The sequence below is a fragment of the Thunnus thynnus genome, chromosome 2, assembly GCF_963924715.1.
Source record: "Thunnus thynnus chromosome 2, fThuThy2.1, whole genome shotgun sequence".
NCBI classification, from domain to species: domain Eukaryota; kingdom Metazoa; phylum Chordata; class Actinopteri; order Scombriformes; family Scombridae; genus Thunnus; species Thunnus thynnus.
The window spans coordinates 19,775,382-19,792,954 of NC_089518.1; the positions used below are offsets into that span (position 1 = coordinate 19,775,382).

General features: G+C 40.5%; 4 protein-coding genes across 4 annotated transcripts in view; 3 read left to right on the plus strand and 1 right to left on the minus strand.

Moving 5' to 3' along the window:
• The window catches only part of ssbp2a (single stranded DNA binding protein 2a), a 54,168-nt gene extending 50,629 nt beyond the window's left edge, over window positions 1-3,539 (plus strand). The window contains exons 13-17 of the mRNA XM_067608302.1: window positions 33-103; window positions 432-510; window positions 680-708; window positions 794-892; window positions 1,086-3,539. Of these exons, the coding sequence (XP_067464403.1) occupies window positions 33-103; window positions 432-510; window positions 680-708; window positions 794-892; window positions 1,086-1,115 (308 nt within the window). The 3' untranslated portion in view covers window positions 1,116-3,539. The remainder of the gene's footprint in view (window positions 1-32; window positions 104-431; window positions 511-679; window positions 709-793; window positions 893-1,085) is intronic.
• A 1,653-nt stretch (window positions 3,540-5,192) lies between these two features.
• On the plus strand, window positions 5,193-8,390 carry LOC137195735 (uncharacterized). Its single transcript, XM_067608325.1, has 6 exons — window positions 5,193-5,379; window positions 6,460-6,602; window positions 6,718-6,782; window positions 6,887-7,024; window positions 7,130-7,228; window positions 7,312-8,390. The coding sequence occupies exons 1-6, from the start codon at window positions 5,275-5,277 to the stop codon at window positions 7,347-7,349; spliced, it is 588 nt and encodes a 195-aa protein (XP_067464426.1). The 5' UTR covers window positions 5,193-5,274; the 3' UTR covers window positions 7,350-8,390.
• Window positions 8,391-10,247: 1,857 nt separating this feature from the next.
• Window positions 10,248-12,703, plus strand: LOC137195726 (saxitoxin and tetrodotoxin-binding protein 1-like). Its single transcript, XM_067608314.1, has 6 exons — window positions 10,248-10,430; window positions 11,058-11,200; window positions 11,361-11,428; window positions 11,743-11,871; window positions 12,018-12,113; window positions 12,211-12,703. Exons 1-6 carry the CDS (start codon window positions 10,320-10,322, stop codon window positions 12,297-12,299), a joined length of 636 nt encoding a protein of 211 aa, XP_067464415.1. The 5' UTR covers window positions 10,248-10,319; the 3' UTR covers window positions 12,300-12,703.
• A 2,050-nt stretch (window positions 12,704-14,753) lies between these two features.
• On the minus strand, window positions 14,754-17,559 carry f2r (coagulation factor II (thrombin) receptor). The gene is made up of 2 exons (XM_067608280.1): window positions 17,360-17,559; window positions 14,754-16,645 (listed from the first exon to the last, which is right to left on the minus strand). Exons 1-2 carry the CDS (start codon window positions 17,427-17,429, stop codon window positions 15,432-15,434), a joined length of 1,284 nt encoding a protein of 427 aa, XP_067464381.1. The 5' UTR covers window positions 17,430-17,559; the 3' UTR covers window positions 14,754-15,431.
• Window positions 17,560-17,573: the final 14 nt, after the last annotated feature.

A 17,573-nucleotide genomic window follows, 5' to 3' on the forward strand; every position in this document is an offset into this window, starting at 1 on the left:
TCTTATTCTGTTTTTCCATTTTTTTTTGTCAGATTCAACTAACTCCGGCGACAACATGTACACTATGATAAACACAGTTCCTCCAGGAGGAAGCCGACCAAACGTGAGGCATTATCTTTTCTTCTGTCTGTACATCACTGTGTCTTAGTGTACTTACTGTTCAGGGGATCAACATGTGGAGCTCCTTACTCACAGAACTCAAAATGAACCGTAACTGAGATCATTTTAAACTCAAATTCAAACAGTTTTTAAAGAGGAATCCGTCATGTGGTCGTGAGTGATCTGGTGCTTTTTGCTTTTGTTTTATGGCACTTTTATTGTATCATTGGTTGTAAATCATTTGTGTTTTGCACTGTTCTGTATGTATTTTATTCTTTAATGTTGGATTTTGTTCCCTGTCTATCATTTTCTCCTGTTCATGTTCCCGTCAGTTCCCTATGGGTGCAGGTGGCGATGGTCCTTTGGGGGGAATGGCTGGAATGGAGCCTCATCACATGAATGGATCATTAGGTACAGGAACAGGCAGCTTACGTTTGCTGCATTGACACTAAATATCTGTGTTTGACTGTGTATCTTTTTACCTAATTTGTAAGATAATGTATGCAAAATGAAGTGACTGTACAGTGAGTGTTTGATTGATTATGATGATTTGTGTTATTTATGTACTTGCTCTTCTCAGGGTCTGGTGATATGGACAGTCTCCCCAAGGTAAGAGAAAATATTCCTGTAAATTAGACATGTATATACACAAGCATTGTTTATGCTACGTCTTACTGTGTTCACCTTCGTGCAGAACTCTCCTGGTAACCTAAGTATGAGTAACCAGCCGGGAACCCCAAGAGAGGATGGAGAGATGGGTGGAAACTTCCTTAACCCTTTTCAGAATGAAAGTGTGAGTCATCATCTGCATGAAATTATTAGAAGGATCTCAAAAATAGGTTCACCACAGGGTAAAACTTTTAATGCTTGAGAGCGTTTCTTATTTATCCCTTGCAATTTGGTATTTCTAATTGAGGATACTGATGTACAACTAAAAGAAAATGCTTCTCTCTCACACACACACATCTCTCTCTGTCTTTCTGCAGTATTCTCCAAACATGACGATGAGCGTGTGAAGGCTCTGGAAGTGGGTTGGTCAGTCGCTCAGTAAGCTGGTGTGGATTGGTAAAAAGCAGAGACAGGATGTGATGTCATGTAGGCCAGTGACTCTTCCTCCACCACCACCACCACCACCACCTGCCCAGTCGGGACAGCTGCCCCAGCCTCCGTCCTTCTACTAACCCCCCGCCCTCCCCCCCCATCTCTCGCACACACACACACACATCTCCCCTCCATGGTTTCTGTCCATGTCTCTTCTCACCTGTTTCTTCTCCCGTTCTAAGTGATGACTCTGCTACATTCATCAGTTCTTCCTCTGTAACTATGAGACTGTACAAAGGAACCAAAATGTAAACCACTTGGAGGTTGAACCCTGGTATATTTGTGTACAGTGTGTGTGTGCGTGTCTGTGTGTGCGTACGTGTGTGTGTGTGTGTGTGCGTGAGAGAGACTGTGCACACGCTCCAGTCACAGACTGATGTCATATCACGGATTTCATGCCCAAAAACAAAAGGCCAGTATCCTATTTATCCTAAAGTTTAAATTCTCAAGGATTTAAAGACACTTTTTGATTGATGGTAAAAAATTTAATATAACTGGTTTGTCACATGGAACATCTGTTGTCTTTTCTTGACAAATTTCTTAATCCATTACTGGAAGAGAATTGGAGAGACGCCACAATCATATTACCATAAGGTTTATTTGAGGCTTGTGCAGATATGCGTGAAGTCTTTTCAACATTGTGGTTGTCTAGATCTTTTAAGACCACCACTTACACTGTGTTTTATGTTTTATATTATGGGTCTGGGAATCAGTTGTCCTGCCGTCTGAGCTTTTTTTTTTTATTATTATTTCTATCTTGATGTTCAGCCACAGATGTTGAAATGTAAAATCTTTTTTTTAAATATCTTTTATTGGATTTCATGATACAAAAAATATTTACAAGATTAGGAAATTTGGTAAGCAATAAAGTGCAACCAGTGATAGTGCAAGCATTGATCAAGTGCATAGAGTTCAGTGATCTATTATAAAATGTGGTCAGGTCATAAATCCAGTATATTTCAGGGGAGGTGCTAAGATTTGTTTGACCTCTCTTCCTCCGGGGGTCAGCAAATACCTGTTTGATTACCATGTCGCTGTCAGTTACAGTCTGCTGTATTACCATGGCACATGTTATTTTCCACAAATTTAAACACACAACGCTTATGATTATTTGTATCAGTTCTGTCTGTTTAGATGGCTTTTTTTTCTTCCTCAATACAATACACGACAGATTTATAACACAGATCAAATTTAACCCCAAGTAACATCTTTTCACGCTGTATCATGTGTTTTCAAGGCCTGCTGAGGCAAATGAAGTGCAGATCAAAGTCAGCATTTTTCAGTCTATAAACATCATTTACAGGAAGTCCTCAGCTCAACCTGAAATATGTGTTTGCATTTTCACATTGAATGGTTATTGAGTAAAAGAAGGAGCTGTGTTCAAGGCTTAAATCATATCAGATCAGCCACTTTGCTGAGGGCAGTCAGGATTAAAAAAAAAGCTATGTGCAAAGGTTAACCCTTGGTTTTTTTTGTTGTTTTTTTGGATAATTTTACTTTCTGTTAACTACACAAACACATTATGTGACCATGTTGTTTAACAAAATGGGACACTGAGCCTGTAGCCATATGATTGGTTGGTTTTGTTTGCCGGGGCCTCTCTCAAGTCTAGTACTTTAAACCTTGATCAGTATGATTTATCAGTTTGCGCCACATTTGCTAAACAAATGCACATCTAAATTCCTGCTGCCAACATTCTCCGGACTTAAATTATCAAAGTAAGAGAAGAATCAAAGACAGATGAGCGGTAAACTGTACGACACAAGCTTATAAAGTCACTTTGGTCACTCATACTTAAATGTCATCCGGATAAACTGTGATCTCAGTGTGATATGAGATGTTAGTTGGTACAGAAAGCTAAAATAAGCTTGTTTTTAATCAATGTTTTAAACTTTTTTCACTGCCCAAGATGTATGATCATCGTGTACAAAAAGGTCTATGTGCCTGTGAACATTCTCCTTTCCCCTCCCTTACTGCAAAGTGTACAGCTCACAAATGTAGCTCCCCTGTCTTGTATGTGTATTTGATATTATTATTATTATTTAAAGAAAAATCTGGAGAGAATTCTAGCAAAAAGGGAGGGATGGACTGATGATGCACCATCACGACTGAACAGATGATGTTTTTATTTGTTTTTGTGTTAGTTTGAAGCCATAAGTGGGAGTACAAGAAGACGCATTTGTAAATTGGATCATGTTTTCTGTTTTGTGGCAGTACGTGGGACTCCATTTGTGATGTGTTCATTTTCTCTTTTTTATTCTTGTATTATGTTTTTGTAAATATACAGAGAAGTATTTCATGGGTTTTGAATATGCTGGTATAAAGCTTCTCTTCCCTTAGTCAACGTGTCAACTCTTTTCATTTGTGAGGACTGTGTGTACACACGGGAACGCAGCTGTTTGACATTGTGTTCAAGTGTGTTTGTAGACAAAATGATTTTATCACAAAGTTATGCTTCTGGTCCAATCTGCTCCTTGTATTGTATATAAAAGCACAGCAGTGTCTCCAATGTGACGACACTTAAGAACGAAGACACTGATCCGCCAAATGTATACTTTTGTGTACTACTTTTTGAATTCCACTCTGTACTAACTGAAGGAACAATGCGTTACATATTAGCATGTGAAAAGAAGTTTGCCGGTTTGATCACCCAAAGTAACAGGATAAAGTGAAAAGGATTTATTCAGATTCATCCTGACACCACCTGATATATCTGGGTAAGGAAAGGGAAAACTGCTCCAATGGAGCTGCTTGGTGGCTAGCCAGGCAGCAACTGGGCAGCTTCCAGGTGTGAACTGTGTGAGTGTTCCTGTAAAAGAGAGCCTGGCTCTCAACAAAGTCTCCCTGGATAAATCAAAGTTCTTTTTTAAAAGAACTAAAAACACAAGGGGCATAAAAGTGAACAAATATTAAGTTTGAAACATGTTCTATTCAGAGAAACACCACCATACTGTACCCAAGTTTTCGTCTTCCCTTGTCTCATGCTTTACTGGCTCGTTTCCATTGAGAGAGCACAAATCACATTAGCTGGAGAAATCAGTGGGGGAATCATTTGAGTTACACTGTAGCTGGAATCCAGTAAAAGATAGGAGAAATATTTTTCTGGCTTTGGTGGTGCATATTAACTCATAGTGAAATAAGAGCACACTTTACTGTACAGTAGATACAGTATTGTAAGCATGTTGTTAAACCCAGCAGCAGGCACCTCCTTACAGGTTAAACCATTAAAAAAGAATGTAGCTTCAGCATAGTCAAGCCCTGCAATTCTTATTTTACTTTTTTTACTCATCCCTGTAAGTGTGCAAGGCCAATTTGTCAACTCTGCATGTAGATTATATAACATACAGTATATACCTTATACCTTAGAGTATGTGATCTTTTATATTGCATATTGCGTGAGTGCATTTCTCCCTCTCTTTCTGTTCTCAAACACACAACACACTGAGAAAGAAAGAGTGAGACTTGGATCCCCCACACAAGGAATAATTCATCCTGCCCAACAGAAGACAGTAGGAGGGAATGTGAATGAGCCTCTGGCAGAACCGCAAAGAAGACCACATTATTTCTCTCTGCAGTATGATGTAGCACAAAAAAAAACAAAAACAAAACCTGCCTTTCTTTATACACAGATACATGCAACGTTTATCATATATGCACTCTATCACTATCTCCTATGCAACAAATGCAAATAGAGAAGGTTATCTGAAGAAAAACAGTATCAAAAATTCCTTGTGTGCATACACTCTTTGATCTCTTTGGACCATGTATTACACAATCTTACCATTTCTATGGGAGTCTCATTTCAGTAACCTCAATAACAACCATTAAAACAAACACACTGTTGTCCTTCCACCTCCCATGTCCCTATTCAACCCCCAATCTCTCTCTCTCTCTTTCTCTCTCCCTCTCTCTCTCTCTCCCCCTCTCTCTCTCTCTCCCTCTCCCTCTCTCTCTCTCTCTCTCCCCTATATTTATGCAGCTTCCCCTCTGCCAGTCATCACGCATAGCCTCCCAGTAGGAGTCCTGTTCTTGCTGAGGTACAGTATCCAGTTGGCTGTCATTTGACCTCTAATCATGTCTGTTCAGTTTTGTTTAGCTTTGCTGGCTCTCTCCTCTCTGGCTGCTGCGGCTGATCCAGACTGTGAGGAGCTGACTAAAACTCTGGAGGATCGAAGCCAGGTACGTTGTCCTCAGCGTTTACATCAAGTGTAAAGCAGCATCCAGTTCTCTTTATTTTAAAGGATCTCCCTGGCTTAATTATAATTTACATTTTTTATTGCTTGGTAATATTTTGGTGTTGTGTTCATGAAGCTCCAACATCTGGGGTTTTAGAGCCAGCTGTTAAAAAAAAACCAAAAAAAAAAAACATTGCATCCACCCACCAGATATGTTTTCAGAAAGTCAAGCTGCTCGAGGTAAATATGAATGTGAGAGGTTGCTGTTTAACAGCTAAATTTGATGCCTCACATGTTGGAGTTTCCCTGAAGAACTTGAACACACCAAAATACAAAAATACAGGTGACTAAAGGTTCACTGTGATTGATTTCATATCTGAAGAAAGTTGTTGTCCATGCCATACTGAAAACACCTAAAACTATAGACTATCAGGGTGGTTTGGAATCTACAAATCTAAGTGTTGCTTTAATAAATGCTTATAACATTTTTAAGAAATTTGAAGGCTATGGACTAAAAATATGCATCAAATGTGTATATTCTTAAAGTGTATCCTAAAACAACAGTCAGGTGCCCATATGAACAAATAGGTTTTCCTCGCTGTAATCGTTCCTCCGTAAAGTTGATGTCCTCCAAAGTTACAGTCTTTTTAGTAAAAAATCCTGTTTTTATGTTTCGACGGACAGTGTTTTCCTGTTCAGCTGCAGTGGACCGTAACAAAAAGAGGACATTTGGCACTAAAAAGACATAACTTCGAAAGATATTGACTTGATTTGACTAATTTGTATGTCTGAAGCCTCATATTAGCTTCAAATAAAATTTTAAATTTTAAACATTTTTGCACAGAAGGAGGGCTGTAGATTTTGTCCCCCATCACTTACATTGAGAGTTCATTACGAAGGGAGGGATCTTTTAACAGCCGGTATGAACAGGACGAATGATTACAGCAAGAAAAACATGTGTCAATGTTCATTTGGGCAGCTGAGGAGGAATCTTAGTTCTTTGCCCCAAGATTAGTTTGCCTAGTTTCACCTACATGCAAACTTTTTTTAAATATGGGTTTTAATTTTGCACATCTATGTCTAGGTTCATGGAAAATGGATATACCATGTTGGAACAACATCCACTGAAGAGGGCCTGAAGGAACTTAAAACTATCACCAACTCTTGGCTTGAACTCTCACCCATCGCTGGCAGTGAGGATTTGACCCTCACCTGGGCAGACAAAGTGTAATTGTTGATCTTTTGAAAATGGATTTTACCTTTAAGGCAGTGCCACGAAGTAACTGGTGAAACTCACAAAAGTTCTCATGTGCTAATTTTCTTTTTTATTTGTCCTTACAAGAGGTGAAAAATGTGTTCATGGGACCGTCAATTCCACTTACACAGTGAACGGCACCACGGTTACATGTAAGTAGATTTTGATGCATATCATTTTATGTGCTTTAAATAACAATTACAAGCAACGTTCTGAGTGCATAACAATATGTTAAACCTCTGTTTATATCTCATAGTTACTTTTAACATCACCAGTCATGAACATACTGGGATTAATCTGAAGACCTGTCCTGACTGCATGGTCTGGTCAGACCACGCTGAGTCACTTTCCACCACTGGGGAAACACAAAAAAGCAAAAACCTCTTCCTCTTCAGTGAGTGTCTTATCTGCACACCCATGTGAAAACCGTGCTTTTGTATTTTACATAGTTTTTGACTGAGGTAACATTAATTTTTCCCTCCTCCTCCCTGCCTTACAGCAAAGTCCGGTAAACTGGATGATGCTCATCTGGAGGAATTCAAGAAACAAGCTGCGTGCCTCGGCTTCGCCCCTGACTTCCACTTTGGAGGACACACAGGTGAGATTTTTCACTACTACACACACAGCAGTAACCATTGTGGGTAACTTATTGGCACTTATCAGATTGATTTTCTATTTCAGACCTGTGTCCTGATGAGAAAGAGGCTGCCACAGATTAAAGGAGGGAGAACGATAGAGTCAACAAGGGACCGTTGTCACCTACTCCTCAAGACTATCCTGACACCTGAAGTTACACCACGAGTCAAATTTGTATTCCAATGAACTGTTGTTTATGTGTTTTAGGTCCCATAACCACTTGTGTGTATCACAGATGTCTTTATAGATGTGAAGAGAACACCTTTTTCATCTTGCAGGAGGTTTAAAGTGAGACAAGAGGGATTACAGATTTTTAACGTTTGTCACTATCATATCAAAACAAAGAGCTACTTAGCCTGTTAAAGTCATTTATCATACTAGACTTGTTATCTACAGCAACTCCTTTTTTGTTGCATTAAAGAGAAGTGAATAAATTTCAAATTTACTGTCAGATTCATAAATCACAGTGGATACCACCTTTCATTTATGCAAATAAAGCTTATGTATGTCGTTTGCATGCTTGCATTTTGCATAAATGTAATCCATTTGTACTTAATGTCTCTTGGCGTTCATGTTTTCCTGTAGCTGACACTGTAGAAGTAACTTCCAGCAAACTTTCTGTGATTTCTGCAAAACACTGGCCAATACAAGCTGCAACAAAGTTAAAGGAGTGACGTTTTTTATGGTTATGGTTGGAGTCAAAGATGGAAATACTGTGAGCAGAGCTGTGGACTGGCTGATTGTATCCTTCATGCTTCTTCTACCTCAACACTGGTCTTTTCATGTTGTCAACTTGTCAGAGGGCCCCTTGAAGGATGGAGAGCAGTAGTTTTACACGGCTGTAAGAAACTGTTGCCGGAGTGCAGCCCTTTCACAAGTTGTTTTACCGTGTCGTGATTTTCCCTGAAAGAAGAGAAAGATGGTGGCTTTTCATCCCCAATGAGCAGTGCAATTTTTTCTTACTTCCATTGACTGGGCTCAAATTTACATTCACGACAACCACCTCACATTCCCTAAAGGGACTCATTTTACCACGAATATCCAAAAACATTTACTGCAAAATGAAACTTCAATATGGCTTGAGGATCCCCAAAATCCATTAAAAGTAAAATGTGGCATCTGGATGAGGTTTCTGTGTGTTACATAACACTACTGTCAGTGCACTCTCAGAAAGAGTGAGGACTGCATATACCGTGTGCTTTACATAACCTTCCCTTACAATATCCATAAAGATTTAATTCTGATTATTTCATCATCTCTTGTATCAAAAACTGAGCAAAAACACAAACACAAAGCCAGAATAGATCCACATACTCTAGACATGGGGCAATTAAATGTGATCAGTGATTTAGGTCCCATTATTGACAAATAGCATCGTGCAAACAAACTCTGTCCTCATCTTGGAGTTTGACCAGGTCAACTTTTCCCCCAACATCAGCCACGCACAACATTACACAGCTGACAAGTTCCCGATTGGCCCTCATGTTTCACAGGAGGCACATGAACAATCTTGTTGTGCCATCATATGGGAATTGTTACACTTTTACCATAATTACAGTAATTATTTATTCCTTCTATAAGAAATAAACCACCAGTCTCTGAGCTGGAAAGTTGGAGGAAGTGCATGTTATGTACATGTGAGTGTAGCATGGAGAAAACTGTGAACATATCCTTTAAAGGTGCACTATATGACATTCAGCCCCACTAGATGTCAGCAAACAACTATTTGCTATGTGAAGATATAGTGGAGTAATGGCGACCTGAGCAGAGAATGAAGTCACACTCCCTCTGTGTGTGTGCTGTAATCCGAGCCTCTCTGTTCTTTATTTTGATAGCTGGTCCAGCTGCATGTGCATATTAGTGCATGTGAGTCCCTCCATGTCCTCCTGTGTCTGTTTTCAACATGGCGGCCAGGTCACAAATTTCACATATTACAGCTAAACAGTACAGTATATATATATATTTATGTTATATATGTCTCTGAAAACATTTGAGGTGAGAAACAGCCAATTCAGTAACTGAATCTTGATCTATATTTGATCAGCACTGCCTAGTTTGACAGTTTAAACTGAGTTTTGTGAGCTGTCTGTTCAGGGGCTGCTTTCTTTTTTTCCCTTTTTTCCAACTGTATTGAGTAAACGACACACACATTTGTTTTGGTCTGAGACATCTAGTGGGGCTGAATGTCATATGTTGCACCTTTAATCGTGGGTCAGTTTTAATAGTGCTGTGTTTGTTTCGACAGGCAGCGCTGGCTATCATTTATTTTAGGTTTAAGTTTAGTTTTTAATCATTGTTCTTAGCATTTATTTATTGGTTTTAGAGTAGGTCTTTTTCTTTCTAGTACTGCGGTTTGTGGTGGCCTCCGGTCACAGGAGTAGTTGGTGTCCTGGGAGTTGGCACATTATTTAGTCTGTGTTTCTTTTGTTTGTGGTGTTTTCTATTTTGTTTTTACAGATAGCACACTCCCAGTCCCTCTCACTGTGGTTGGTGGATACTAGGCCGCAGTGCGACTGTCTATCAGCTCCCTTCATTTTAAACTGTTACATAAGCTTGAATCTGCTCTGAGCAAACAAAAAGCTACTTGATGTCAGACATGCCGACGTCCAGCTTCTTCGATGTATTAATGCATTCATAGACAACAAATGTAGTTTCTGAAATGTTTTGCTGTTGTTGAATTAAGAAGTGAGCCCAGAAGGGAGATATTTCTGTGTATCTGTGTGTGTGTGTGTGCGTGTGTGTGTGAGTGATGCTGTCTGGGGGGTGTGTTTGCACATTGAAAGACGCAGGGGTCTTGCTATTCACACTCTGCCAGCTGGCTGTTATGTAACGGGATAAACAGAACACAGGCCCCTGCTGACTGGATGTGAAAAGTGAACCGCTCCTTCCCTCCAGGAGAAGAGGTTTGTGTGTGTGTGTGTGTGTGTGTGTGTGTGTGTGTGTGTGGGCCGGCCCACTGTTACACAACACTTCCCCTTGTTCCTTTCAGGAGGATCTAGCTGGCAGGATCCCTGACATTAGTATCGCTCTGTGGCTGCCTGCTGTCTCGAGCCATGGCTGCACAGCTGGTTGTAGCTCTGCTGGCTCTCACCTCCTTGGGTGCCGCATCTGAACTGGACTGTAAAGAGCTGGTTAAGCCTCTGGTACTGGACAGCCACAGCCCCGTGAGTATGACTGGTCATTTTTTCTGAGCTGGTCTTACTGTTTGTATGTGAGGAGGCTCGGATGCACAGCGCTGTGTGTTAACGTGCCTGCATAGCTGAGTTCTGTTTTGATCACATTCAAATGTGCATTGTCATTGCATCACTCTTGAGGATAACTTTCAGGTGCATCTGTGTAGCTGTCTGTTTTTATGATCTTGGTTTATCATCTTGCATTATTAAACCTCAAGCATGTCCCATTTTCTCACACACATTCATGTAACTCGTGTGGTCATCAAGGCTACTGCATTATGTACCTTCTTCCTAGCAAAGAACAAACCAATATGAAGTTGTTGATAAAAACAATCTCACTCAGCAGATGAGTCCCAGTTATTATGGAATTGAAGATTTCCATTTTTCTGAGCATTTTCTCATTCATGCTGTCTCAATTATCTATTTCTTCTCTTTTTGCCATCTACTGTTTCCAAGGTCATGAATGAACTTTCAATCTCAACAATATTAAGTGTCCTTTCTGAGTATTTAAAAATATCATCCTAACCTCCACAGACTTTAGGGCACTTATCCTGTTATATTCTGTTGTAAAATAAAATATAATGACTCATTGTGTGTGTGTGTGTGTGTGTGTGTCAGATCTATGGGAAGTGGGTGCTGCATGTGGGGTCGTGGGACGAGCCAGGCCTGAAAAGTGACTTGGTGTCAGTGAACAGCTCCTGGGTGGAGCTGTCGGCTTCTTCAGACAGCGGACTCATCACTATCTACTGGGCCGACCGTTTGTAAGGACGCTACAAATGCTCGGTCACATGACTTTATGTATTGTATATCATATTGTTCTGTCTTCTTTCAAATGCAAATGAGAGAGCTGTTTAGAGCTCACAGTTATGATTATATATTGATGGGTTAATGCTGATTATTACTCTTTTTTTCACATTACAGAACTGAAGATAAGTGCCTCCAGGGTTTAGCTAATGCCACCGTCACAGGAATGACCAGTCACACCACTTGTATGTATCTGGAATATATTGACAGTATTTTTCATTTTACACCCTGATCTCTCTCTGTGCTGTGCAATGTAATGTAAAAAAGCACATTACAGAGGAATGGGAGAATTTAATAAGAAATCAGTCACAAAGGGCTCCTCATAGCTGATTTTTTAATGGTGTTTTCTTGTGCACTAATTCAAACAGATCCATGAAAATAGAAAAACTCATGTCTACAGTGAGCCACTCTGAACTGGTTTTAATATTTAAATTTTGAAGCTACTATCAGCTTTATGGTTACATCTATGTGGACGCTTTGTTCTCTTGATGTCTCACAGTTAATATCAATGGCCACACTTCATATCACGATGGGAAATACTATGAGACTTGTTCTGACTGCCTCCTGTCTGAAGACACTACCCTCCTCCCTGATGGAAAATCAAAGGGACGGTACCTATTCCTCTTCAGTAAGGCTAACTTTTTTATTCTCATTTGAGTAATAATAAACCATATTTTCAGGTACTACTTTGACATTTGTTTGTGTTTTCTGTCTTCTCTCCTTTGGCTTCCCACTCACCTCCTTGTGTCATTCCTCTTGCTCCTCTTTTTAAAGCACGGACCGGCAATCTGGAGGCGTCTGAATTGGAGACCTTCAAGAAGCAGGCAGAGTGTCTGAAATTCCTCCCAGAGTACCACTTTACAGGCACAGGTCAGCCGTCATTTCAGCTCTGCACCCAATTAAAATATCAAAGTGAATTGTCTTTACGCTGCTTTCTTCACTATTCTGTGATTTCCTCTTATTTCAGATCTGTGTCCAGATGACAGAGAAGCTGCTGCACCTGCTGCCGAGAATACAGAGAGTGATCAAACTGCTACTGAGCCGACTGCAGAGTAAAGCAGAGCACAGACGTGTTGTAGCCCCCTGAACAGCCCGAACAAATCCAGCTTAACATATACTAAATAATGTTGTAATGTGATCTGCATGTGCACTGATATATAATGTTGTGCCGGGGAGATACTTCTCATTTGTTGTCAGTTTTAGCAAAGGCAATAAATTCAAGATGATGGTGTCGTGTCATGTTTGATCTGTGGTCAGTAATGTGTTGGTGGTGGTATTTGGTTGAAATGTGCAGTCTTATCACTGTGTAGGATATGTGAAATCTGATTAGTATTTGGTACAATGGTGGCTGACAAATGCACTTAAATGCCTCAGTTATTGTAAATCAATTTAGTTTGTAAAAAAGCAGATAACTGTTATCAACTGGTTGTATAAGGTAAATAAAATAGCTTTCAGTCTCACTGTGTGCAGCGTTCTAGTCATTTATTTCCACCCTTATTCAGAAAAAGAGTTTGGCCTCAGATTCGTACGATCTTCAACATTCCTTTATTGTTTTTCGATCACAATGGGAGTTCTCAGATACTCTGCTGACCCATTAAATTAAATGCTTCATCACATCTACTACTACAGCTATTCACAGAAACTAAGGCTGTTGCTGGGTAACTTCACTGTTAGGAAAGAAGACGTTAAACGTTTAAATCATCGCCACAAGGAGTCCACACATCCCCCACAGGGGAAAACAACCTTCGTTATGCAGAAGAAAAGCTGCTTCAGGTCCCTTTTTGAACATCAAGTCATGGCACTTTGCCTGAGTTCATTCAAGGGCAGCAGCATGGGTTGAGCCGGCCATTCAGTGCTGAGCAAAAGCATTGCTCTGCATAGTCATTAAAAAACCTTCACTGGTGCATTTGAGCATGTAAAACCCCCCCACCCCCCACCCCCCTCCTACTCCCCCCCCCCCCCCCCCCCCCCCCCCCATGTTAGCACTAGCACAACTTTTTTTTTTTTTTTGTCTGAAGCCCCAGAGGGAAAATGAATCAGCATTAGAGGTTTTCTTTTGCAGTTTCAGCAACATACTCTGCAGTACTGCTGTCTCTCTCTCTGTCTGACTATGGCTCTGCCTGTTATTGTATTTCTGTTGGCTCTCACATCCGTCAGCGATGAGTCTGCACCTGACTGTAAGGACCTGGTCAAACCTTTTATGCCACAGGACCCCAAACTGGTGAGTTGTGCTTATGATCCTTTTTCTTGTCTTATTTATCACAGTGATGGCTGATTTGAATTATCAATGATCACAATCAGTTACTTTTAATATATAAATATTGACCTGTTGCATGCAGATATTTGGAAAATGGGTGTATGTGATGGGGGCTGGCGACCCAAAGCCGTACCACAAGGCAATGGAGTCTCTGAAAAGCTCCTGGATAGACTTGTCTCCCACCTCCGACAGTCAAATTGTGACACTACGTTGGGGAGATCACTGCTTGTAGGTTTGGTGATTTGGTTAATTGAATATGTAAAGTAGAATCATCCATAATGAAGAGTTTGTAACTGTGTAATTTTAAGAAACACATGTTAAATGTTCAGTCACAACTTATTGTTGTTTCACAGTAATCGCTGTATTATGGGTGAAGTAAATGCAACAGTCTCAGGACTTGCAACCACATTTCGCAGTAAGTCAACATCAGACTGGTGACGTTAGATTTAAATAAGATGAAGCAGCTATTAAAATGACTTATGAGGGCACATTATGACATACTGGATTAAGCTGAAATGTATCTTTTGACTAAATTGGAGGGGCAAAGATATCCACAACACATACCCATATAGAAATATAAATAATGTATGATAATAATCCGCCACTCTGCTGTCTGCTTTTAAAGAAAACCTGTCAGATCACAAAGGACATATTCTGCAGTCGTGCTCTGACTGCCTGCTGTGGACAGACACCTTTCGAAATGAGGATGTCACTGGTAGATACATCCTGCAGTTCAGTAAGTCCTGCCCTTAACACACTTTTAAAATCATTTTAAATGTGCATACTCCATACTTTTTTAATTCTGCCTTCTCTCTCAGCAAGGACTGGAGAAATAGATCCCAAAGATGTTGAAATATTTAAGAAACAGGTCGGGTGTTTGAACTTCCCAGAGAACGTCCACAGCTACGATGGCGAAACAGGTCAGTAGCTCCTCATTCACTAGTTCTTCTTCTTCACCATTTTCATATTAAGTGCAGTTTAAAACAAAGCTGGACCTGTGTGACACAAACTGCCACAAGGTGGAGATGTTGTAATGTGAAATCCAACATTATACATGAATGTGCATGTTCTTATACAGCAAATTTGTTTTTTGGGAGCAATGCCATGAAGTGCAAGTGCATGCTCAGGAAAACTGAATGGCATCACGTCATATTAACTTGCTTTTTGTGTTCTTTCTCAGTTTATCTCTTTGTGTTTTCCTGTGTTTCAGAGCTGTGCCCAGACGACAAGGAGAGTAAAGAGTGAGCAAGAAGACCAGAGAGAAACATTTGTATTCATCAAAAATAAACATAGTAGTTTTTTTTTTGACTAAATTATCTCTGCTGTAGCACAAACTTTGCTATTTACACACACATATATTTTTGGCTTTGTTTAAGCCACCGCATCAAGTGATTAACGATTCAACAGACTTGTAACGATTTATGATATAGTGTAGTATTGCATTATGAAAACCACCAGTTTTTGGTCTTGAAATAATGTGGTAACTGGATTACATGTAATTCTTTTTAGATTAAAACTTTATTACTATACACTAAACAGTTTAATTCCCATAATTCATTGAAAATAAGAATGAGAAACAGAAATCCGAAAAGAGTGGCTACTCTGTGAAATTAATCCGACTGATCACTCACTGTTATACCGGAGGATGTACAGTAATTTATGATTAAAAAAAATAATAAAAAGCAAACTGGTTTCTTAATGTAAGTGTAAACAATGATACAGCAAATAAGCTCATTTATAGTATAAGTGCCAAAAAAAAAAAAAAAAAAAATCCAGTACTACCAGGTACTGAACAAACTCTTCACCAAACCAAAACTTCTTTAAAAATGTCTTCTGATCCAACCCAAACCATTTAAATTGAAATAATTCAAATGCACGTTGACTTTGATGTGTTACACACTGCAAGTTCGAGGCTCCTCATGTCTGTGTACTCAAGCCACCAGCCTGCTGTACTGGCTCCCATGCAGACCAGTTTGAACACTCTCCATCTTGCATGACCTGGTGCTGTCTGTCCTCCCGCTGGTCCTCGTGCTGTGTGTGTTTGAGCTGCTGTCTTCTCGCGCTAGTCGCCTACACCTGAGCAGCGCCGCCACCTGCTTCTGGCACTGAGAGGAGCCAAAGTAATAGAGGACCGGATCCAGACAGCAGCTGAGGCTCCCTACACACATGGAGAGCAGGTACGCCTGGTATGAAGTGTCACTTGACTTGTGGGACAGTTGAACATAATGAGCCATCAGGATGATGTTGGTGGGCGTGAAGCAGACCACGAAAACCACCAGCACGATGACAGCCATCACCACAGCTCGAGACTTCTTGGAGCGGTTCTCCACATTGGCTGCTGCCAGCGCGCGGATAATACGCGCGTAACAGACGACTGTGAAGATGAGCGGGATGAAGAAGAAGACGGAGGAGTAGATGGGGAAGAAGTAGAGATAATAAGTTTGTAGTTTTTCCGCATCCTGCACATCATGGCAGGTGGTGATGCCCAGGTCTGCCAGATGGACGGTCTGCCCTGACATCAACAGAGGAGACACTCCTCCGAGCGCCAGCAGCCACATGGAGGCGCACACAGCTGAAGCCGTCTGAGGGCTGCGCCACGTCAGCGAGTTCATGGGGTAGACCACAGCCAGGAAACGGTCTATGCTGATGCACGTCATGAGCAGGACAGAGCAGTACATGTTGCAGTAGAAGGCCGCTGTGACGACCCTGCACATGAAGGAGCCATAGATCCAGTCGTTGCCATGGTAATGGTAAGATATCTTGAAGGGAAGGAGCAGGCCGAACAGTAGGTCAGCGCAGGCCAGGTTCAGCATGTAGATCACTGCTGGCTTTCTGGGACGGATGTGATGCACAAACATCACCATGGCAACGAGGTTGAGGGGTACGCTGATGATGAAGACGAGGGTGTATACGGTGGGGACGAAGCCGGTTGCCAGGCCACCCTGGAGAAACCTTTTGGCCTCCTCTGAGATTAAAAATTGCTTCTGGGGATGACGGTGTTTTTTAACCGGGTCCTGTTGAGACTCTGAGCCGGAACCCCTGTCATCATCCATACTGTCCAACACAGACAGGTCGATGTAGTCGTCAGGGTCCTCAGTGACCATCACAGCACGACCAGAAAAAGTCCGCAGAAAGGGCGATGAGCCTTTAAAGAGACACAAAAACACAGAACACGTTTTCAAGATTGTTTTCAGGCGGCTCCTTTTGTAAATATGCTCTTCTGACTGAAGAGCAGATGCAATCTACTTTTCAAAGTTATATAACAGGAAACGATTCTCCCCAAACAGAATTCATCGAAATTACAATTTAAAAAAACTTACTCATAGTTTTGATCTGAAATATTTGCTTCCACCTCAATACAGTGGAGGATGTTACAGAGTAGGTAATGAAATATTATTTGTGGTCCTCATCTCAACGACAAATTACACAAAATTAAACATGTTGAGATAATCTACAAACCTCATTGTAAACATTTTTAAAAGGGACCATTTCTTCAGTAAAAGAAATTGTTCCAAAACATTCACATGACCACCACCAAGACTGAGAAATGTTTTTTTTTTTGTGTGTTTGTTTGTTTTTTTGGGCGAACCAACCCTTTAAAATAATTTTTCATTACTCTTGACTCTTTATATTTGTACCACTGGTGTAGCAGTGACCATTTCTACATATTGGTACAGCTATAAACAAGGACTTAAATTAATTATCGTCACATGATCTCTAGAACAAATCAATGATGATACCAAGAATGTTGCATTACTGCATTTGTAACACACAGAGCTAAATCAAATACTGTACATACTGTGGTCATAGAAAAAATAACCTGATATGTCATAAGTTTAAGGTAAATAAAGCAACTTACCATTTTGAAAGGGTAATGCTGAGCTTTGGAGAGAAAACAATACCAACAGCCATATTGACAAGTGAACCATGGCTTTATTTCCTCTATTTTACACCGACAAGTGTTGGAATGACTGTATGTTTGCCAGACGAGTCACTGAAGTGTTTTCTGTCAGCATCAACCATGTTATTACAGTCCTGTGTTGACACTCCGCCTCCTCTTCACTGCACAAGAT